The sequence below is a fragment of the Pteropus medius genome, unplaced genomic scaffold (assembly GCF_902729225.1).
Source record: "Pteropus medius unplaced genomic scaffold, Ma_sr-lr_union100, whole genome shotgun sequence".
NCBI classification, from domain to species: domain Eukaryota; kingdom Metazoa; phylum Chordata; class Mammalia; order Chiroptera; family Pteropodidae; genus Pteropus; species Pteropus medius.
Genome location: NW_024349800.1, coordinates 68,001,437 through 68,024,335, shown reverse-complemented (window position 1 = coordinate 68,024,335; position 22,899 = coordinate 68,001,437). Strand labels below are relative to the sequence as shown.

The following is a 22,899-nucleotide window of genomic DNA, read 5'->3' as shown; positions in this document are numbered from 1 at the left end:
CTTTACTTTTTTATAAAGCAACCTGAAAGACTGCCTCTCAGAATGGCATTCACACTTTTATGAGTATAAAAGTAGTGCTGTTCACTAAAAGCCCCACCTGAGTTTGTATTGTTTTTTTTTGCTACAGACAAAATGGTTATTCTGAAAGTCCAGGGAAAACTCTTGGAAGAGTTGCTTCAGTGTGGTGAGTTTAGTAAAAGTGAAGTTCAATATAGGAGGCCAAAGGTTTTGGCAGAGTATTAACTGCTAGTGGAAAACAGGTTAGACCTGGTGGCACAATAAATTCAGTGTAAACAAACTAAGATGGTAAGGCACCAAAATAGCAACAGAAGGGCATGTATCTGATTTGTTCCCACAGCCTGGTGCCTACGATGCTTCCAATTCTAGCCAGCCTTATGTCTGTTTATAGCCAGAAGGACAAGCATTTTGTCACTCATATACTATTAAGTTTTCCTCTGAACTCTACGAGTGATGGGAGCTAAGAACCTATTTAGCAAAATTTCCCTGAATTGCATACTCACAAATTTTATTTTCCCCATTTCCTATTTTTGCTATTCCTCACTCTCCTTTCTCTCCTACGATCTCCTAAGGTTTCTCATTCTGTGCCTATATCTTAGAAATCAGGGGAGATTTCAGAGACTGAGATCCAGACATGACTCCTTTATCATGTTAAAAAGTCAGCATTAAGATACACTGCCAGTTTGTCTCCCGGCCTCTCTGCCAAGTGATTATAAATATATAAAAAAAAAAAAGTCAGCATAATATTTATTACTCCCTTGCTTTGTCCACTGCTCTGTCTACTATTCATCTGTCTTGCCCTTACCTCCTTTTTATTCAATCCTAATCAGAGAGCAAGGCTACAACTCAGCTATACATCTGAACACTTTTAAAACAAACAAAATAAAGGGAAAATATAAACACTTCTTCTTTCCTAAAAAGAAAAAAATGCTATTATTCTTTTTGGAAGTAGGAGAAGGGGAGCAATTTCTGGCTTCAAAGATTCTGAATACCCTCAGAAGACTAACAAATTTGAGAAACATCCTAATTCTTCTAGTCTATGTGTCACCTTATAAGGCAGAAGCTAAGCTTGATCTCGATTTTGGTCCCAGATGAGGAAAACTATTTTTTTGATCAGTGAGATATGATTCAGATTTTTTTCACATTAAGACTAAGGATCAGATTTTCTTAGAAGTCTGTTCTAATAGCAGTAAGCTACGATAGTGGCCATTCCATGGGGTGGGAGAAGCATTTCACTTGAGATAGATGGAATCACTAGGCTTAAGAACAAGTCTCATTTGTCTATAGGCCAAAAAGCTTTTATAATTCTTCCTTTCACACATATGCTTTCTATAGCTGCATGTGACTTGTTTTCCATACCTCTGCCTACAACCTCAGTTTCCTATGTTAAAAAGATTTATTTAAATATCTTTTATTAGGTGATTTTTAAACCAAAACAGCTTGACAGTCTGGGATCACGACTGGCATCTGTTACTAAGGAACCACCTGTTATCTGGTCTCTTTTTATGCAAGAGAGAGGACAGGGAGGAGAGGACCCCAAAACAAAACAAACAAAAATGAACAAAAGCCCTTCTCCCGACTTATGCCCTAAATAAACAAACAAAAAATAACTTCTGTCCCAAACTTAAATTCCAATTGCAATTCAGGACTCAAAGAATACTTAATTTGGGAAGACAATTCTAGGTCATCTCATCTGCTGCTACTGGCTCCTTCACTTACCAGATTGCTGCTTCAGCTGCTCTTTTTGGATTGCAGCAAACTGCTTGGCGTCAGCCAGGGAACCAAAAAGAGCAGCAAAGGGGTTACTTGAGATGTTGTTGTTATTCTCCTGGTCTGTCATTTCACTTCAAAGTGTCCTCCATCCAGACCTAGGGGGGAGGGGCTATAGAAAGGACAGGTATTAGACAGAGAAGGTCAGATAACAAAATAATTGTAATATACCCATAGTCGTTTCTTTTCACATTTCTCAAATACAACACATTTTAAAAGGCTTTGGGTAAGACTTCATAATTCCTGTTCCAAGATTCAAGACACTGTGGAAAAATGATTACAAACCTACCAAATGGACAAGTTGGCCTGATTTGGGGGTAGCTAAAACCAAAAAGCTTGCAAAACATTCTGCTGGAATGCATTTATCTGTTGACATGTTTCTACTTGCTATACTGTTAAAAAATAGGTTAAGCAGAAAGAATCACTGAAGTCAAAGGGGGAACTTAACCTATTAATAGTAACAACAATGTGACACTTTAAAATGATACCAAAAGAACTATGATTTCCCACAAATCTCTATGCTGGCTAGCTAGGTCTCATTTACCCTGAGCATAGGTGGCACTTGCTCAGGCTTCTGTTACTTTATTTATTGAAGCTGGGAATTCCTCAGCTACATATAAACTAAATGTAAGCCTTTATCTAACACATGGAATGACAAATCAGGATAGGAACCAGATTAGCGGTATGTGGGTTTTATATATATATATAAAGCAATCTACCTCTACTCCTAGGCTGTTACAATTACTGATATTTCCTCCACTAAAAATGAAATGATCTTTGCTCAATTTTGTATTTAACTTTCACTGTTTATCTGATTTTTTACACAAATTCCTAATGTGTAATATGAAACAGATATATATCTTAAAGGTATTAGTGGAGCTAACTGAGCCTGCATTTGCACTCTTCTGGTTATATTTCCTCATTCAAGAGCCAAGGGGACTCAGTGGCACAACAAGATGAGCAGAGCTCCCTGAAAGGCTTTCTCCCGTCTGAAATTTTAAGGCCACAGCATAGAAACACAACCCTGAAAAGCATGTGAAGAGACAAAGGGTATGAATATTCTGCTTACAAGGATGTTGAACTGCTCTAAGAACAGAGGCCTTAGAAGGGATGTAAGGGAAGGAGACAAAAGATCATTCAGTCAACTTTTAATTTACTGATGTGAGACTCCTTACTGAATCATATTAACAAAAGCTAATGCAAGTCATAAAAGTTACCCTTATTTTTTGGGAGGAAGAGAGACTGTAACACTTTTTGACAATTCTTAGGCATCTCCACCAGTCTGCTTCATGTTCCTCTGTTGTGTTTTCTGCTTAAGAGCTACTGGCTAATTAGCTGTAATGACTTAGGCAGACAATCTAATCTCTCAGCATGGTACTGGGATTTACTGCTTCAAGGAATTGAACTGTTAGATGTGGCTCTACGTATTTTATTTTTTGCTATGTATAGTTTAGTTGAGCTTAATAATGCAAAAAAGATAACATATTTCATGTTGAAATTAACATCAATCCTGAAGAGGACTTTCTCCCCATTTAACCACAGCTTAAAACTTAATTATTGCCCCTAATTCATATAGAGGTACCAAGAATTACCTCATTGTTACTTGACCACCACCTCTATCCTAAAGTACTCTGAAGTCCAGAGGAATGCAAAAAAGTGTAGTAGCTTTTGTTATATTGCCACTGCCATCAAAATATCACCCTTTTTTTCAACATGGCACCCACATTTTTTCCTTGGGGATCCATCTCATTCCCAGTCCACATGTTTAGAAAGAGACGACCTCACCCAAAAGCTCCAGGAATGGGCATATGAATTGGCCTTGCCTAAAAAAAATACCGCATTCTACGGCCAAAGTGACTGACTCAGGAGTGGGTACAAGACCCTAGCAAGGCCTATCAGATTTAGTAAACACCAGCTTCAAGGCCTTCTGCTGAATCTACAGAAAAGGGATTCTTTTTTTCCTGATTAAGTTGCTAGGCTGGTTAAGATATAAATGTGGAGTGGCCATCTTTCCACCATCTAGAAAAGGCCCAGCCTAAGTCAACATATAGGAAAACAGAAACAAAGGCTGGAAAGAATATTTTCAGTTATAAAAGCCAAAACAGATTTCCCTATATTGTGTAGCAAGTTTAAATGGGTTTAAAAAAACACAACTGAAAAGAGTTCAGATTAGAACCAATGAGATGCATCACTTGCACCATCTATGCAGAAAGGAAGTACAGTAGACCTCTGAAGAACATGGGAGTTAGGGAGCCAACTCCCCATGCAGTGGAAAAACCACTTATAACTTTTGACTCTCCCAAAACTTAACTAATAATAGCCTAATGTTGACTGCCCCTTATCAATAATATAAACAGCTGCTTAATATATATTTTTGTTATATTATATACTGAATTCCCACGATAAAATAAGCTAGAGAAAATAAAATGTTAAGAAAGTCATAAGAAAGAGAAAATACATTTACAGTACTGTACATAGTTATTGGAAAGAATTCCATCTGTAAATGGGCTGGCACAATTCAAACCCATGTTGTTCAAGGGTTAACTGTAAGTTGAAAGGAATATAGAACATATAATAGGCTCTTACAACTATCAAGAGAGATAAAGAGGATTTATCATCATAAATGGCATTATTTCCTTTTTCACTGTCACATTTTATAAAGAAGCTGACGTCTCACTACATTTTATCTATGTTTTAAATAAGATTTGTAACTTTCTGCATTGTATTCCTAATGCAGATCTTCTACCTTGCTAGACTGTAAGCAATTGGAGTACAGGTTCATAACTGATTATTTTTTTCTTCTGTGTCCGGCATTATATATCACAAACACAAAATCCCAAATAAATATTTATTGAATGATTCAATCTTACATATAATTACTCCTGACCTTGTAATCAATAGCAGCACCATGAGGCTACTTTAATGTAAGAACTTTACTATGTGTTTTGGATTGAGGTGGAAGGTCAAGCTGTGTCAGACATGTGGCTTGATGGTATTTCAGTATGTGTACAATAGAGAGTGGACATAAATCTGTTGTCATCTCTGCTTTCTGTCTTTTTGAAAAAAACGCTTTTTGCATAGCTCACTAACCCCATATTTTTCATTTGTACTTCAAATCTGTTTTTCATAGAAAAAGGGCTAACACCATGTAACCACTTATAGAAAAGTTTTACAGGAAAAGGGAGGACTATATCATTTGATGAGAACCTCTGTGGAGATGTCAGTTTAGATTTGTTCAATGGTCTCACAAATGTAAAAAGATTATCTAGATAACACCCACTCCAAAAGAAAGGTCTTATGAAATGGAACCTTGATATTTTGTCACTGGGAATTTATAGTCTGCTATTTTCAACTGCCATAGGGAGATACAGCACTATCCTATTGTTAACCTTTGGGATGGTACAACTACCAATCTTTAAAGCTTTTGAATTGGATTATTTTTTAAAGTTCTCCTTAAAAATAAGTTTCACTTTGATATACTTGCTGCAAGACTCTACATCTGTGATAGCTGTCTACTTCCAGTCCTACAAAATCCTCTCACTCTCCCCTGATTCAATCTTGTTTATAATCTGTACTGCCAATCCCTTAACCCTTAAGGGTCATTGTCAGCTCTTAAAGAAGTGAGCACACAAATGCTTAACTTCAGACTTGTCATTGCTTTTAAACAGAAATATCTGGTGTACTTTGTAAAACTGAGATCGTCAAAATCAGGCTCTATTAAATCATACTCCATAAGGTCTGTCCTGGTAATACATACATCAAACAAACAAACAAGCAAAAAATTTTAAAAATGTTTTCATTGCTGTATGTTCCACCCAATGATCCTCTCAGGCTCCTCTAATGTGGCAACAGATTCTTCCAACACAACAGCAAGCGACAGGGCTATTAAGTCGAAAAGCAGATGGCATTTCTTCCTGGGTCTCATTTTATCTCAAGAGGGCTCCCATGTGAAGCCAAAACAGTTCATGGCAGCGAGACTAAACACGTTCTTGGTCTGAGAGTAAACAACTGAAAATACCAATCAAATATAAGCTCCTGCGCCGTGATCAGTTTTAGAAGTGTTCCATATCTAATTGCTGAGGGACCATGAAGCTGAAAGCCAGGAGTTTTCAGTGGTGAACTGATCACTTTCCTTAAGAAATGTCAACGCTTTGCCATATGTTTAAACACGCCCACCTGCTTAATCTCCTCTGGCATCCGGCTATCTATTGTCTACGCTTTATAATTTCTCCCTCTAGGTTCCCATGAGGGCATCCGGGCAAGGAGAGAGACATACCCTCTCGACGCAAGTTCCACAGCAAGGCAGTCAGAGCTAATGCAAGGCCAGTATTTAGGCCTTTTCCCGGAGGGGAATGGCAAGGAGGGGAAAGATGCGGCACGTAAGGGGTTCCCAAATCTGACAGGGTTGAAATTCACGAAGGAGAGAGTCAGTAGTCAGGAAAGTACAGGACAAGGAATTTGGAGGGGATTAAAGTACAGAGGCCTGGACCCGCATTCGACCAGGAGAAACAAAACAAAACAAAACACTGCAGACTTAATGATCGTCTCTCCTTCCCCCGGGCTATTTCCTTTCTTACCAGAGCCTGAAGAGCCAGCAGCGACGACACACGACAGTCTCAGTGGCCGAAGGGCTCCCACTTCCGACTCAGCAGGGCAACCGGAGTTTACGTCATGATTACGCGCCGGCCTTGTGGAAGCTCATTTGCGCGCCGGAAACAGGGTGTATCCCTCGACGCGGAAAACTGGCGCGCAAACACGCCCAGGGCGCAGGCGCTACCTTGCTGGCGGGAGGCGGAAGTGGCCTTGCGATGAGTTGGGAGGGTGGGGCAGAACCGGGGAGGCGGGAATGTGCTGTTTGGGGCTTAGTAAAATATGAGCATGCCTTGGAAACCGGTGTATGGCGGGCAAATATGACTTAGTGATCCCCGGCACTGCCACAACCTCTGTGGGCGTCTTTCTATTTTCCCTACTGGTCTTATGTCCTTTTGAAGTGATTTCATAGATGGTAAACCATGAAGGAACAGCACTAGCATTAACAGCAATAATTGAAAAATTTGAGCTCTTAGTAGTTGCTAGGCAGTGCACTAAAATATGCTATTTAAAATTTTAAAAAATGATTTTTCGAATTTTCAATTATAGTTGACATACAATGTTACATTAATTTTAGGTGTACAGCACAGTGATGACATTTATGTATCTTATGAAGTGATCACTTTGATAAGTCTAGTACCTCTAGGACATCATGCATTATTATTACAATATTATTGACTATATTCCTTGTGTTGTACTTTACAACTCAATGGTTGTATTTATAATGACCAATTTGTAGTTCTTAATCCCTTCACCTTTGTTGCTCGTCCCCCAGATCCCCTCCCATTTGGCAACCTTCAATTTGTTCTTTGAATCTGAGTTTGCTTCTGTTTTGTTTGATCATTTATAAAATATGCTATGTTTGATTAGATTTTAGTTTTCTTATCTGTAAAGTGGAGACATACATCCTACAAGGTTACATAGAGGCACACAAAGGGATCGACAGTGGCATACTTTTTCAAGAGTTAAAAGTACTATGCAAATGAAAAGATAATTCTAAGAATGAGAGAAAATATTTGTAAATCATATACAGCAGTGGTCCCCAACCTTTTTGGTACCAAGGACTGGTGTTCTTATGAGAGCTGAGGAGGTGATCCTAGTGCTGGGGAGCGGCTGCAAATACAAATGAAGCTTTGCTCGCGTGCACACTGCTTACTTCTTGCTGTGTAGCCTGGCTCCTAACAGGCCATAAACCGGTACTGGTCTTTGGCCTTGAGATTCAGGACTCCTGATATAAAGTATCTCTGCCAAGACTCCTAATGATTAGTACCGAACCCTGTATATACCGTTTTTTAAAATACATACCTATGGTAATATTTAATTTATAAATTAGGCACAGTAAGAAATTAACAATAATAACTAATAATAAAATGGAATAATTATAATAAACTGTAATTAAAGTTATGTGAATGTGGTGTCTCTCTCCCAAAATATATTGTACTGTACTCACCTTTTCACTAAAAGAAGCGCTTTATGGCTTCTCTTTGGCATATTCAAATTGCCAGCATCACTACTCTTGTGTTTTGAGGACATAATTAAGTAAAATAAGGCTTACTTGAACATAAGTATGGTGATACCAACAGTTGATTTGATAACAGACAGATACTAAGTGACTAATGGGTGGGGTGCTTCTATAGTATGTATTCGCTGGACAAGGAGATGAAGATGACTCACATCTGGGCAGGATGGATCAAGAGGGTGCAGGATGCAGAAGGATGATGTGAAATTTTATAAAGTATTCAGAACAGGATACAATTTAAAACTTATGAATTGTTGATTTCTTGAAGTTTCCATTTAATATTTTCAAACCATGGTTGACCGCAGTTAACTGAAACTGCAGAAAACCACAGAAAAGGGGAACTGCTGTATCTGATAAAGGATTAATATCCAGACTATACAAAGAAATCCCACAACTCAACAAAAAACCAAACATTATGAAGACTGGAACATAAGTGTTTGTAAGGATTTGGAGAAATAGGAATCTTTGTGCATGGATGATGGATATGTAAAATAGTGTAGAACTTTGGAAAAACTTTGGAGATTCCACAAAAAGTCAAACATAGAAGTAACACATCATGCAGTAATTCTACTTCTAGATATATACCCCAAAGAATTTAAAGCAGGGACTCAAACAGATATTTGTACACCAATCTTCATAGTAACATTATTCATAATAGCCGAAAGGTGGAAAAAAACCAAAATGTCTGACAGATGAGTGGGTAAGTAACATGTGGTATATACATACAATTGACTATTATTCAGCAATAAAAGTGCTGAAATTCTAATACATGCTACAACATAGATGAACCTTGAAAACATGCTAAGTAAAAGATGCCAAGACAAAAAGAACAAATATTGTATTATTCCACTTACATGTGGCACCTAGCATAAGCAAATCATAGTGACAGAAAAGTAGAATAGAGGTTAACAGGGGCTGGGAGAAGGGAGAAATGGGGAGTTATTGTTTAGGATGATGAAAAAGTTCTGGAAATGGGTAGTGGTGATGGTTATACTACATTGTACATGTACTTAACGCCACTGAAGAGTACACTTAAAAATGGCTAAAATGGTAAATTCCATGTTATCTATATATTTTTAAATATTTTTTAATTTTTCGATTATAGTTGGCATACAATACATTAGTTTCAGGTGTACAACATAGTATTTAGACATCTGTGTAACTCATGAAGTGATCATCCCAATAAATCTAGTGCCCCTCTGACTCCATACATGTTGTTACAATATTATTGGCTATATTCCTTGTGTTATATCTTCTATCTCCATGACTATTTTGTAACTATCCATTTGTACTTCTTAATCACTTCCCCCTTACCCCTTTTTCACCAACTCCCCAACTCCATCCCATCTGGTAACCCTCAAAATGTTCTCTGTATATATATGAGTTTGTTTCTATATTTGTTTTTTTTTTTAATGCAATCATATGGCATTTGTCTTCCTCTCTATGACTTACTCCACTCAGCGCAATATCCTGTAGGTCTACCATGAAATACCTTTTTCCATCTCATTACTTTTAGTCTTTGTGTGTCTTTTAATCTGAAATGAGTCTCTTGTAGTAAGCATATATAGAAGTCTCGTTTTCTTATTCATTCAGCCACTCTATCTTTTGATTGGAACATTTAATTCTTTTTCATTTGAAGTACTTATTGATAGATATATAGTTATTACCATTCTTTAGATTTTTGGTACATATTTTTTCTTCTTAAAGAAGTCCCTCCAACATTTCCTGTAATACTGGCTTGGTGGTGATGAACACTTTTAGCTTTTTCTTGTCAGGGAAGGTCTATCTGTCCTTAAATTCTAAATGATAGCTTTGCTAGTAAAGTAATCTTGCTTGTAGGCCCTGGGTTTTCAACACTTTGAATATTTTGTGCCAAACCCTACTGGCCTGTAAAGTTTCTTCTGAGAAATCTGCGCCAGTCTAATGGGAGCTCCCTTGTAGGTAACTAAGTGCTTTTCTCTTGCTGTTTTTAAGATTCTCAATTTGAATTTAAGCTTTTGCATTTAAATTATGATGTGTCTTGGTGTGGGCCTCTTTGGATTCAACTGATTGGGACTCTCTGAACTTCCTGGGGTTACTTCCTTTACCAGATTAAGGAAGATTTCCATCATTATTTCTTCAAATAGGTTTTCAATTCCTTGCATTCTGTCTTCTCCTTCCGGTACCCCTATGATGTGAATATTGTTACCCTTGATGTTGTCCCAGAGGCTTCTTAAACTACCTTCATTATTTTGGATTTTTTGTTGTTGTTGCTGTTCTGATTGGATGTCTTCTGCTACCCCATTATCTAGATTGCTGATTCGATCCTTGGCTCATCCACTCTGTTGATTCCTTCTAATGTACTCTTCATCTTAGATATTGCATTCTTCATTTCCGCCTGGCTCCCTATTATGTTTTCTATTTCCATTTTTAATGTTTCATCTCTTTGTTAAAGTTCTCACTGAGTTCATCTATTCTTCCCCTATGTTTCCTGGGCATCCTTATAACCAGTGTTTTGGACTCTGCATCTGGTATATTGCTTGCCTCCATTTTAGTAATTTTTTTTTCTGAAGCTTTGTTTTGCTCTTTTGTGTGGGAGCATGCTTCTTTGTATTCCCATTTTTCCTGTCTCCCTGTATCTGTTTCTATGTATTAGGTAGGGGTCCTAAGTTTCCCAGCTTAATAGAGTGGCTTTATGTAGTGGGCTTGTTGTGGGGCCCAGTGGCACAGTCCTGGGAGAGGTTCAGCTGCAGGTCAAGTTCAGCCACAGTTTGTGCACCTCCTGAACCTCCTGGTAAGAGTCACCAAGCAATCCATATATGGCTGCCACTTGTACTAGGCTTACAGGTGCTTTGAGGGGCCAAGTCTGAAACCAAGGCTGACTGCCATTGGTGTGGAGTTTGGGGTTGCTCTGCAAGAAGTACAAGGCATGCTGAGGCCAGAAGCTGCTTCTTTGGGTTTTGTAAACCTTGAGAGATTTTATGAAAGTTCATGGCAGGAGCCAAGACAGCCCATTTGTATGGAATAAATCACTGGAAGCAACTTAGGTGGGCCCACAAGTTGGGAGATTTGGAGTCTCAGGGAATCCCCTGGGCAGAGTGATCTGTGTTATCCAAGTGGAAGGCGACTCTGGTACAGTGGTGTCTGCATTTACAGGCTGGGATGGGGGAGGGCTCAACAAAGGAACAATGGCTTCTGCCTGTACCTCTGTCCAGGAGAAAGCCACCCCCTCCAGCCCTCACCCTGAAGCCTGACAACTCAACACCTTCTCACCTTCCTGTATGTCCTGGTGCCCCTTGAGCAGCTGCCCCAGCACTGGAGCTCAGAGTGAGCAAGTCCATCAGTGAGTAAGGCCAGGCATAGGCCCTTTAAGAGGAACGATCTCCAACTATCGCAGCCCTTCATCTCACTCAGTAACAGCCTTGGCTGGTTCATAGCCAGAGGTTGTGGGGACTTCTCTTCCCAGCATGGGAAGCCTGGGCTGGGGTGCCCAGTGTGCAGCTCCTCAAGTGAGGGAGGTGGCTCTGCAGCCAAGATAACCCTCCCGATTCTTGATCCTCACACAGTTGTGGGACCAGGCCATTTAGCATCTCTACCATTTTGAGATGACCTGTTAACAATTTTTTGTTCCCAGTTGTAGGGTTTCTGTTCAGCTAGACCTCAGGTGACTCTGTGTGCCAGTTGCTCTGTAGTTATAATTTTGGTGTGGTTGCTATACGAGGCATGCACAGCCTCTACCTTCTACGCCATCTTGGCTCCATTTATTATCTATATTTTAAAACACACACACGCACTTTTGATTGGCGCCAATCTTTGAGTGCCTATCTTATTCAAGCATTCTTGTAGTTCCTGAAAATACAGTAATAAAAAATCACAAGTCTTTTTTTTCCTGGAGTTTATAATCTGGTGACAGTTGAGTGGTAATATATTATTTAAAGTCAATGAGCACAAGATGGATCATTCAAAAAATAGTTCTGGAATAACTGGGTAGCTATGCAGTTTAAAAGTTAGTAAATGTGTTAGGCTTTTACACTAAAATTAATTCAAGATGGATCAAAGATTTAAATATGTAATACAAAACTATAAAAATGCTAGAGGAATTCATGGGAGAACGTTTTAAAAAGAATAATCTTAAAATAGAAAAAGACTTTTCTAAATATGGAATAACCTAGAAGCCATAAAAGACCAGTGAATTCTATTATATTCAAATGTTCGTAAAATGTGCATAAACAAATCAACTATAAGTAAAAAAAAAAAAAGAAAAGGAAAAATATTTGCAACTAATATCACAAAGAATCCAGTTTCCCAAATATGTAAAGGATTTTGCAATTCAGTAAGAAAAAGATCAAAGAATATGATCCTATATTTCATGAGAAGGGAAAACAAATGATTCAATCCTATTTTTAATAAGAAAAATGCAAATTAAAACTATGCTAAGTTGCCATTTTTTACAGATTGACAAAGTTCAAAAAGTTTAATAATACACTGTTGGAATATGTATGGAGTATCGGGCACTCTTATTTTTTGTTTGGGGAATATGTATTGGTTTTACCTCTATAAAGTACAATTTGGCAATTTTAATAAAATTGCAAGTACAAATACATTATTACCCAAAGCAATCTATAGATTCAATATAATCTCTATCAAAATACCAATGGCATTTTTCAGAGAGCTAGAACAAATAATCTTAAAATTTATATGGAGCCATAAAAAAACCCAAATAGCCATGGCAATCTTGAGAAAGAACAAAGTTGGAGGTATCACACTACCTGATATCAAACTATACTACAAACCTATAGTAATCAAAACAGCATGGTACTTGCATAAAAACAGATACATCGATCAATGGAACAGAATAGAGAGGCCAGAAATAAATCCACGCCTATACACTCACTTAATATATGACAAAGGAGGTAAGAATATACAATGGGGTAAAGACAGTCTCTTCAATAAATGGTGTTGGGAAAATTGAACAGATACATGCAAAAAAGAAGCAGCTGGACCACCTTCTTATACCATATACAAGAATAGACTCAAAATGGATTAAAGACTTAAATGTAAGACCCCAAACCATAAAAAACTTCAGAAGAAAACATAAGCAGTAAACTCTCTGATATTACTAACAGAATCTCTTTTCAGACATATCTCCTCAGGCAAGGGGAACAAAAGAAAAAATAAAGAAATAGGACTACATCAAACTAAAAAGTTTCGTTCAGCAAAGGAAACCATCAACAAAACAAAAAGACAACTGACTGTTTGGGAGGAAATATTCACTAATGATACATCTGATAAGGGGTTAATATCCAAAAAATATAAAGAACTTATACAACTCAACAACAAAAAAACAAACGAACCAATTAAAAAAATGGGCGGAAGACCTGAACAGATACTTCTTCAAAGAGGAAATACAGATGGCTAACAGATATATGAAAAGATGCTCAAGGCTGCTGACCATCAGAGAAATGCAAATTAAAGCCACAGTGATACATAACTTCACACCTGTCAGAATAGCTATCATCAATAAATCAAAAAACAACAAGTGTTGGTGAGGATGTGGAGAAAAGGGAACCCTCTTACATTGTTGGTGGGGTTGCAAATTGGTACAGCCGCTATGGAAAACAGTCTGGAGGTTTCTCGAAAAATTAAAAATGGATATACTTTTTGACCTAGCAATTGTACTTCTTGGTATTTATCCAAAGAAAACCAAAACAATAATTTGTAAAGATCTATGCACTCCAATATTCATGGCAACACAATTTACAATAGCCAAGATAAGGAAGCAATCTAAATGCCCATCAACAGACGATTGGATAAAGAAATTATGATTCATATATACAATGGAATATTACTCAGCCATTAAAAAAATGAAATTCTACCATTTGCAATGGCATAGATGGACCTAGAAGTTATTATGCTAAGTGAAATAAGTCAAAGATAAATACCATATGATTTCACTTAGATGTGGAATCTAAGGAACAAAAAGAACAAATGAATCAAAAACAGACTCATAAATATAGTGGACAATTTGGTGATGGACAGAGGGGAGGGGGGCTGGTAGAATGGGGTGAAGGGTTAAAAAAGTACAAATTAGTAATTGATAGTTGGTCACGGGGTTGGGGAGCACGGAAGAGGGAATGCAGTTAGTATTAATATGATGGCTAGGTGGAGAGCCAGAGGAGAGGAAGAGCAATTAAAGGAATGATTTAATAAACTATATAAATATCTAACCAATGTACTGTATACTTGAAACATTTAAATAAATAAATTTAAAAAATCAATTTAAAAATACATTATGGCCCAGTAATTCCGTTTATTTGTATTTGTTACAAATAGTCTTAAGCATATTCACAATCTCATTTATTGTTAGAACTAAAACTATAAAACTTTAAAAAGTATAAAAAGAAGGCACAGGCAACATCTTTGTGACTTTGAGTTTGGCAAAGATATTTTAGGTATGACACCAAAAGCACAATCCATGAAAGAAAAAATGGATAAAATGAACTTCATCAAAATAAAAAACTTTTACAGTTCAAAAGATACCACTAAAAAAATGAAGAGACAAGCCACAGATCGGTAGATATATTTGTAAATCATATATTTGCTAGAGGACTTGTATTCAAAATAGGTAAGAACTTCTACAATTCAACAAACAACAAAAAGTAATAAGACAACCCAATTAAAAAAAAGATTTGTATAGACATTTCACTAAAGATATGAAAATGGCTCACAAGCATGTGAAAAGATGTTCAATATCATTAGTCAGTAGGGAAATGCAAATGAAAGTCATAATAAGATATCATTTTATACCTACTGGAATGGCTATACTAAAATAAAATAACAATAGTAACAAATATCAGTGAGAATGTAGAGAAACAGGAAGTCTCGCCCATTACTGGTAGGAATATAAAATGGTACAGATGTTTTGAAAAACAGGCAGTTTCTTAAAAAGTTAATTATAAATTTACCATACAATTCAGCAATACTGTTGATACTCCTGGGTATCAACCCTAGAGAAATGACAAAATGTGTCCACAGGAAGACTTGCATGATAATGTGTAGAGCAGCATACTGTATGATTGCATTTACATGACTGTTCAGAAAAGGCAAATCTAAAGAGGCAGAAGAGATTAGTGGTTGCCTGGGGCTGAGGGTGGGAACAGGGAGCTAACGGCATTAGGGATTTTAAGAGAGTTATGGGAATGTTCTAAAAGTGAGTTATGGTGATGGTTGTAAAATGGGTAAATTTGCTAAAAATTACCGAGGACAGGTGAACTCACTTAAAATGAATGCATTTTATAGCATATAAATTATACCTCAGTACAATTATTTTAAAAAATGACATTCATACAATGTTAGTCATTGCAGCATTGTTAAGAGCAACAGATTGGAACCAATTTATATACTGGTATAAAATAACATATTCAAGTTTCATTAGGTGAAAAGTACAAGATATATAGTATGATACCACTTGTGTGAGAAAGGGGAAGGAAGAAAAATGTATACTTAAGAATTTGCTTATGTATGCCTAGAATACCTCTGATATATGACACATTTTATGTCTTATGAGGATATATAAAGAACAGCATATTGTTTGCCTCTGGAAAGGGCAACTGGGAATGTAGGTGGAGGGAGATCTTTTAGTGCATATTTGACCCATGTGAATTATGACATGCAAAAAGTAAATAAAAAGTAAAATGTAAAAAAAAATATTCAAATGGAGTTATTGATCTTTTCATTTTTCTTTTACAGAAATATTACCTCCCAATAGGTGGCACTCCTGAAACACCATACATATTTTTTACTTTTATTCTATTTTGAGAAAATCCCAAATTTGCTCTGGTGGACTTTCTTCTCCATTTGTCACCTCTGGGAACTTTGAGTCTAGATTTAGGCCTGAAAGTTTCTCTGCTAGGAGTGCTCCAAAATGTATCACTTTGTTTCTGAAAACTAAGTAGAAAGAACACCTGCATTAAAAAAGAAGAAGAAGAAAAAAAAAGTTACAATTGTTTCAGAAAACCAAATAAGGCTTGGGCCCTGACTGAAACTTCAGGTTAATTAAATCAGAACTTCTGATTGATTGATTGATTGCTTGATTGAAAGGTTAATATACATCAGTGGTTCTTAACTAGGGGATATTTTACCCCTGAGGGGACACAATATTTGGAGATATTTTTGGTTGTCAAAACAGGGGTACTGCTGGCATCTGGTGGCTAGAGGCCAGGGAGGCTGCTAAAAACCTTGCAATGCCCAGGAGAGTCCCCTCACCACAAAGAATTATCTAGTCCAAAATATTAATACTGTGTATAATGAGAAGCCCTTATATAGAATTAAGATTAATACTGAGTAACTCTATTCTGAGAGGATTTAAAGATACACACAGCTTTCATATTTTCTTAGGCCGAGAAAATTATCGCTGGCCGTGTTTTTTGATATGGGCCTCCACAGTCAACCCCTACCCCGCCCCAACATGATCTTTATAACTGTTTGGAGAAAAGAGATAGACTTGGCAGCAGTTAGTAGGGCAGGTAATGCAAAAGCTCCGTCTTAGATATGGTGTGGAAGGACACACCTACTCTGAGTCCTGAGCTCAGTTCTTCCTCAGTTTGTTTCCTTGAAGGTGGCTGTATTGGTCATCTTCCCGATCCTTGAGGGGCTAAAAAAGACAGCACAGTCATAAACTCATTTTCTCCCATCCTTAATGAATTAATCTGATGCATATTTACTGAGTGCCTTTTATGTGGAAGGCCTTAGAGGGTATTTTGTGCTCCTGGGGGCAGAAAGAGGAGAAAAAGATGGAGGCTTTGTGGATAGTTTGTGGGTCTCTCTTGGTGCGTTCTTCAGTTTTTCTCACTAGATCCTGACCTCTTCTCTCTCAATCCCCCTCTTTATTTCATTCATTCTACCCAAAGGGATAACTATGCCATCATCTGGTACATCCTAAGCAGTTCCTTATCCATGTAGTATCTTCCAAATAACCTGCTCCACCTTCAATTTCAAAATTTTAAATCACTACTAATTGTAGCAATGTCCCTTTTATTCCTCATACCTGATAGAGCTGGTCATTGGACAACAGAGTCTGCTTGTCTGAAGCTGCACAAAAAATAAAACACACACATACATAACATACATAAGGTAGAAGGGACAATAAGTTGAGTTATAATCACACAATAGAGTACTAAATAGCAATAAGAATTAGTGAAATACACCTGCATATAACAACATGGGTGGATCTTACAAGCATATTGTTGAGTAAAGAAGCCACACACAAGAGTACTTACTGTATGAGTCCATTTACAAATGGAAAAAAACCAGGTATAATTAATCGATATTGTTAGAAGTCAGGATAGTGCTCACTTTTGGGATAGATAGAGTCTGGAAGTGACCACAAGGGGAATTTCTAGGTTGTTGGTAATGTTCTCTTTTTTAAACCGGGCGCTGGATTCACAGGTGTGTTTGCTTTGTTTGTTTGTTTGTTTGTTTTTTAAAGCTGTATGCTTATGATTCATGCACTTTTCTGTATGTAGGTTTTACTTCAATAGAGTTTTAAAAAACACAGAAGGCAAATCAGAGGAACTTGAATCTTGAGACAGGTAAATATTGTGTGAAAACAGAGTATCCTTTTCTCCTGACTACAGAGAGCCTCACCCAGCTGTGCACATTAGCAACACATGCCAGCTTAGTCTCTTCTTTTGGGTCTATTTTGGTAGGAAGAAAGCTGAGGGTCTCATCTCATCTAAGAACATTCTTTTACCTCTTGATTGGCGAACTCCATCCTGTCCAGCAATGAGGTAGACCCCAACAGCAAGAAGAAAAATGCTGATGATTTCAGCGAAGACAAAGCCAGACACAGTGGCTGCACTCAGCTCAATGCAACTCTGACACACTGTGGGAAAAGGAAGGGACAAGCATTCTTCAGGGTGTGAAAGTTATTCTTCTGGATCTTTTTCTCCTGCCTACCAGCAGTAATACCCTTGTCTAGCTAGGGCAGCAGGCTATCCTTCTGCAGGTTGTATGGCAAGGGAATTGCCAGTGAATTGGACTAAGAATGCAATACTTCTCGATGTTTCTCTGTCTCCCAGGAGTCATGAGGAAGCCCATGTGGTCTTATTACCAGGAACTATGTGAACGAGAAGGAAGATCAGATCCCTTTCTCCATGTTCAGTTACCTTCTACATCTCACTGCTGCTCACCTTGTAAGCTCCCCTGTCCCCCCTATCCACCCTAACTCAGTTTATATAAATTGCTGACTGCTCCAAACCATAGGGCCTACCCAAAAGTAAACCAGACTTTCAGGACTGGCTATACTTTTCCAAGAAGCTGGGGGAACTGTCTTGTTATATTCAAAAAGAGGCAAGCTAAGATGAAGAGAACTGGCTCTTAAATCGCTGTTTAGCCTCTATTTTCACACTCACTCTGGATGGGAAATGCCTAGCACCAAGTACTGCTTAATTTTCACAACAAGCAAACCAAAGGGGCTTACGTACTTCTATAATACACTTGGAGTGTTTCTGAACTGTTGTTTGCTGTTGAACACCAATATGTTCCTCGAGGGTTCTTCAAACGACTTCCCAGATTCCATGTATTTTTATTTCGAAGTGAAATTATTTCCTTTCTATCTTTATACCATTTGATATTTTTATCTTCCAATTTACAAATCAGAAGTACTGAACCATCTTCTTGATTCTCATCCACTGTTATTGAAAGTTTTCCTGAAAAAGGAAAATCCATGATCCGTTAAGGATCTTTCCTCTGAAATATCAGGATATCAGAAGAAGACCATTACAACAGTGCTTCTCGAACTTTAATATGCACGTGAATTGCATGGGAATTTAGTTAGACTTTCAGGTTCTATTTGATAGTTCTGGGGAGGGGCTAAGATTTTGCATTTCTAACATACTTCCAGGTGATGTCAATGCTGTTGGTTCATGGATAACATTTTGAGTAGTGCCTAGCTGCTAGGGTCCTGTTTCTTCTCCAAGAACCAGACAATTAATTGCTGGTCATGACTGGCCACTGATTTGGTTGAAAATAGAGACATTCACTATTTATCACTCATTATTCCAGAAGTACTGTTGTAGGAAGCCATATTTTCATCAACTTCCTCAGAGTTTGAGCATAGGAAGAAGCCATTTCCCTACCTTGTTCTGATTGGGCAATAATACCTGTAGAGACAAAAGAGAGACAGAGGATCAGCTGGAATGGAATCATTCAGATGCCTTGAGATATCATTTATATGGCCATTTGAGGCCAAGATGGAGAGAGATCCTAATCCACAGGAGTAGCTGTATCTATATCTATGTTCCCGGATTGTAGCCTAAATCACCAAAGTGAATTCAACGTGTTGTATGATAAATAATTTGTCTAGTCTTTGTCCTGGGTTCCTGGGAGGGAGTTTCTAAACCTTTGGAATTTCATGAGTGCTAGAATTGCCTTTGTTATTCTTGTGGGTCTTTAGACCAAATGTGAGTTTATGCTAATGACATGACTCAGGACAGTACTGGTCAAGACCAACTATGTGACCACCAAATTGGTACTTAAAGCTCTGGGAGGGCATGGGCACTGGAGATCAAGTTCAGTCACATGACCATTGATTCAATCAATCACGCTCTTGTAACGAAATCCCAATCCAAACTCAGTGGAGCTTCCTGCTTGGTGAACACATCAACGTGCCAGGAAGATGATGTATTCTGATTTGACAGGGAAAGGCATAGAAGTTCTGTGTTCAGGAACCTCCCAGACTCCACCCCATCTGTCTCTTCATTGGCTAGACCTGATTTTATTTTTATAACAAAACTGTAATTGTAAGCATAGCGCTTTCCTGACTTCTGTGAGTTGTTCTAGCAAATTATCAGACCTGAGGTGGTTGTGAGAACCCTCCAGATTGGTAGCCAGTTTGTCAGAAGTGTAGATATTCTGGAGACCCTGAAGTTGTGCCTGGCATTTAAAGTGAGGGCAGTTTTGTTGGTGACTGTGCCCTTAACCTCTGGGGTCTGATGCTACTAGAGTTAGCATCAGAACTGTATTGCAGTACATATATGGGTATTGCCTGGACAGTCTGGAATGTTCTGCCCCTTTAACAGCTAAAGGCCTGGCAGTGAGAGGATGTGCACTAGCTAAAGCCTTTTAGAGCTGAGTTACTTCTAAAATCTTCAGCCTAGGTGATCCATTTCTTATAGAAACCCTGGATGTTTTATGAGAAGCAGCTATTCAATTGACCTCAAATCTGTCTCAAAACTCAGGGTAGTAGAATTGCATGGTAGATGTACGACAGAGAACTAGCACTGGAATTCAGTTTGATTAAGTTTAATTCAGACATTTACTGAGAACTATTATGTTCTTGATATGATTATGCAGTGTGAAAGAAAAGGGTGGTGATATGAAGAACTAGTTGTTGCTGCCAAAGAGTTTACAATGAAGTGGAAAAATAATGTAATTAACATAATAAAACATAAATAATTATTTAGTACTTATATGAATACATGTGAAAGGGAATAGAAACTATTGATTTTGCCCAAGGGTGAGTGACAGGGAAAGCTTTAACAGATAAGGTGACTATTGGCTGGGCTTTGAAGAATGACTAGGAATTCACCAGATGGAGAGAGAATTATTGAGTGAAGATATAGACTTGGAAAAGGACAACAGAGGTAGGTAGTGTGGCTGGAGGGAAAAAATGGATCCAAATCAAAGCATAATGAAAATAGTTGGAAGGAATCAACTGTCTTAAAACTTCACACAGGGCTGAACTATTTATGAATAGTACTTAGCACAGTGCCTGGAACATGATAGGAGTTTTATGTTTGTTGAATGAATGCATGAACAAATAAATGAATGAATAAAAAAGGCAAGAAAAGCAGTTAAGCAGATTTCAAACTAGCTCTTCTCTTGACTACCTGGTTGCCATGAGAAGGACAAAGAAGACCCTCATTCTAACTCAGATTCCATGGGAAAGAGGATCCAACTGATTGCTGACATCTTTTAATTTTGCTTATCTGAGTCTTATTTTGTTTTAGGACTTGAGAGCTCGTATAATTTCCTAGGTTGACTGCTAAGAGAACTGAGCTCAGAGGAAGCAGACATTGCCTAAGTTCACACAGCTCATTGGTGGCTGAGCTCAAGTTTCCATTGCTCAGCTCTGTGCTCTCTGCCCCACACAGGCCTTTAGCACTGCCCCTCAACCTGTGTCGTCTTCCTCCAGTCCCCTCAGAAATAATTTTGAGCTCTCACTGTCCTCTCCAAGTTCCCCACTCAACCATCATCCAGCTCAGTTTCAGCAGGTGGCATTGCCTCCCTCTTAGTTCACTGAGAACATAGATACTATAATGATCCTTTCCCCTTCGTCTTCCTTTCCATCTACAAGCTTATCTATGGCTGAAGTCATCTGTACTTTCTTCTAGTCTCAGAGGGTAAGGCTGCCTTCTTCTCTGTGCTCTTGACACCACTCTTGACTCAATTCTTTCAACATCAACTCCAGGATCTCAATTTACTCACTATCTTCTCCTTTAGCCTAGAAATATGCTCAACTTCCTCTCACACTCAAAACAATTTCTTTTTAGACTCTATTTCCCTCTCTACTTACCATTCAAACTCTCCTCCTTTCTCATCCAAACTTTTTAAAAGAATAGTCTACACTTGCATCTCTTTATTGCCTGCCTTCACTTTCTACTCCTTTCCATTTTGCTTCTACTCACACAACCCCAATGAAGTTGTTATAAATGATCCATGACCTTTATTTTACCAAATTCCACAAACTTAAACTTTTAAATATATTCTTATATAAGTGGATTGCTCTTTAATATCTCATACTCTCAGTGAATTTCTCCTTCTGGAAGCTCTCTACTTCCTTGGTGTCCTTGGTATTGGACTTATCTGATTATTCCGGCTTTTTAATCATTCCTTTATCTCTTTCTTAAAATAGTTTTTCTCTAATTGCCCCTTAAAAGTTGGTATCCTCACAGTTTCTTCCTCAGCTCTCCCTTCCTCACATCTCATGTGGTACTTATTGTGATTTCAACAATTTTCATGGTGTTAGCTTCCTCCATTCTGTGGAGAACGATCTCTAGTCCAGACTGTAGGCACTGGCCCAGTTCATCCACTTCCTGTTGGATATTTACAACTGAATATTCATACAGGCATCTTATACTGTACCTTATATTCAATCTGGAAACACTGAAACTTATCTCTTCAATTACTTTATGAGTTCTTTAAGACAGAAGGTTTTTTATTTATCATTATATATTCCTAGCCTATCACTTATACTTGTTGAGCAGTTCATGAACTGACCAACTGAGTGAGTGAATGCTTCACAGGTCTACACCTAACCCCAGCTCTGAGTTAAAAAATCATATACTTTTTCTTTTCATGTTCCTGGCCTGTGCCCTTTTGGGCTACATTCAGACCTAAGATGGAGACATCCGGGTCCCCTCTCCAGGCACTTAATTCCTATGTTTGATTTCTCAAGAGGCAATGACCCTAATTCTGTCATGGGACACTACTTCTCTCTAGCAGAAAACAGTAAGAGGCTTCATTTTTGCTCTTCCTTCTCTGAATTCTTACGTAACAGCTGAGGTAGGCTAAGGTTAGAGATCCCAATATTTTTGTACCCCTGGTGATGGCCTCTTCCCTTGAGTATTTCTTCAGACTGCCAGACCCGTTAGTGGGCTCTTACCTTGAAGAAGAGAGATAGCCAGGATGAGGCCAGCCAGATGCTTCCCCTGCTCCATGTCAGTCAGTCTCTGTCCTTTCTTTACAAAAGCACTGAGTAGCCCCAGCAGCAGCAGCTAGCTTGGCTCCGCCTACCATTATTCAGGCTGGGGCTCCTGCGAGAAGACAAGAACCCAGGCCTCCCCCTTGGCTTCAGTGTTGGCAGCTGGGGTCTCAGCAGGGCTGCAGGTGCAGATGTCTCTTGCTTTTCCGTTAGGAAGTGAAGGGTAGAAGGTGATGGGAGAGGGAGAGAGTATTGAATTTCCATCTTAAAGACGCTGGCTTGCACAGAGAACTGCCTTGGGTGCTGGGTAGGAGGAGGT

The 22,899-nt window shown here is 38.2% G+C and overlaps 2 protein-coding genes across 4 annotated transcripts in view; both read right to left on the bottom strand.

Annotated features, from left to right (window-relative positions):
• UBE4A (ubiquitination factor E4A) overlaps positions 1-6,502 on the bottom strand; it is a 30,928-nt gene extending 24,426 nt beyond the window's left edge. For both annotated transcript variants that reach the window (XM_039888051.1, XM_039888052.1), the window contains exons 1-2: positions 6,366-6,502; positions 1,738-1,900 (exon numbers count right to left, since the gene is read on the bottom strand). In XM_039888051.1, the coding sequence (XP_039743985.1) occupies positions 1,738-1,858 (121 nt within the window). In that variant the 5' untranslated portion in view covers positions 1,859-1,900; positions 6,366-6,502. The remainder of the gene's footprint in view (positions 1-1,737; positions 1,901-6,365) is intronic.
• Positions 6,503-14,356: 7,854 nt separating this feature from the next.
• CD3G (CD3 gamma subunit of T-cell receptor complex) lies at positions 14,357-22,658 on the bottom strand. Of its 2 annotated transcripts, none has more exons than XM_039888054.1 (7): positions 22,542-22,658; positions 19,015-19,038; positions 18,361-18,585; positions 17,628-17,759; positions 16,923-16,966; positions 16,446-16,529; positions 14,357-15,840 (listed from the first exon to the last, which is right to left on the bottom strand). In XM_039888054.1, the coding sequence occupies exons 1-6, from the start codon at positions 22,594-22,596 to the stop codon at positions 16,464-16,466; spliced, it is 546 nt and encodes a 181-aa protein (XP_039743988.1). In that variant the 5' UTR covers positions 22,597-22,658; the 3' UTR covers positions 14,357-15,840; positions 16,446-16,463. The 2 variants fall into 2 exon arrangements, with proteins under 2 accessions (XP_039743988.1, XP_039743989.1); XM_039888055.1 differs by having other exon boundaries at positions 16,450-16,529.
• Between the last annotated feature and the right edge of the window lie 241 nt (positions 22,659-22,899).

Coding starts and splice junctions, on each gene's coding strand:
- CD3G (XM_039888054.1), bottom strand. CDS start 22,596: ATGGAGCAGGGGAAGCATCTGGCTGGCCTCATCCTGGCTATCTCTCTT. Junction 19,039..22,541: donor GGCTATCTCTCTTCTTCAAG/GTAAGAGCCCAC, acceptor TTGTCTCTACAG/GTATTATTGCCCAATCAGAA. Junction 16,967..17,627: donor TGGAGTTCGCCAATCAAGAG/GTAAAAGAATGT, acceptor TTTTTTGTGCAG/CTTCAGACAAGCAGACTCTG.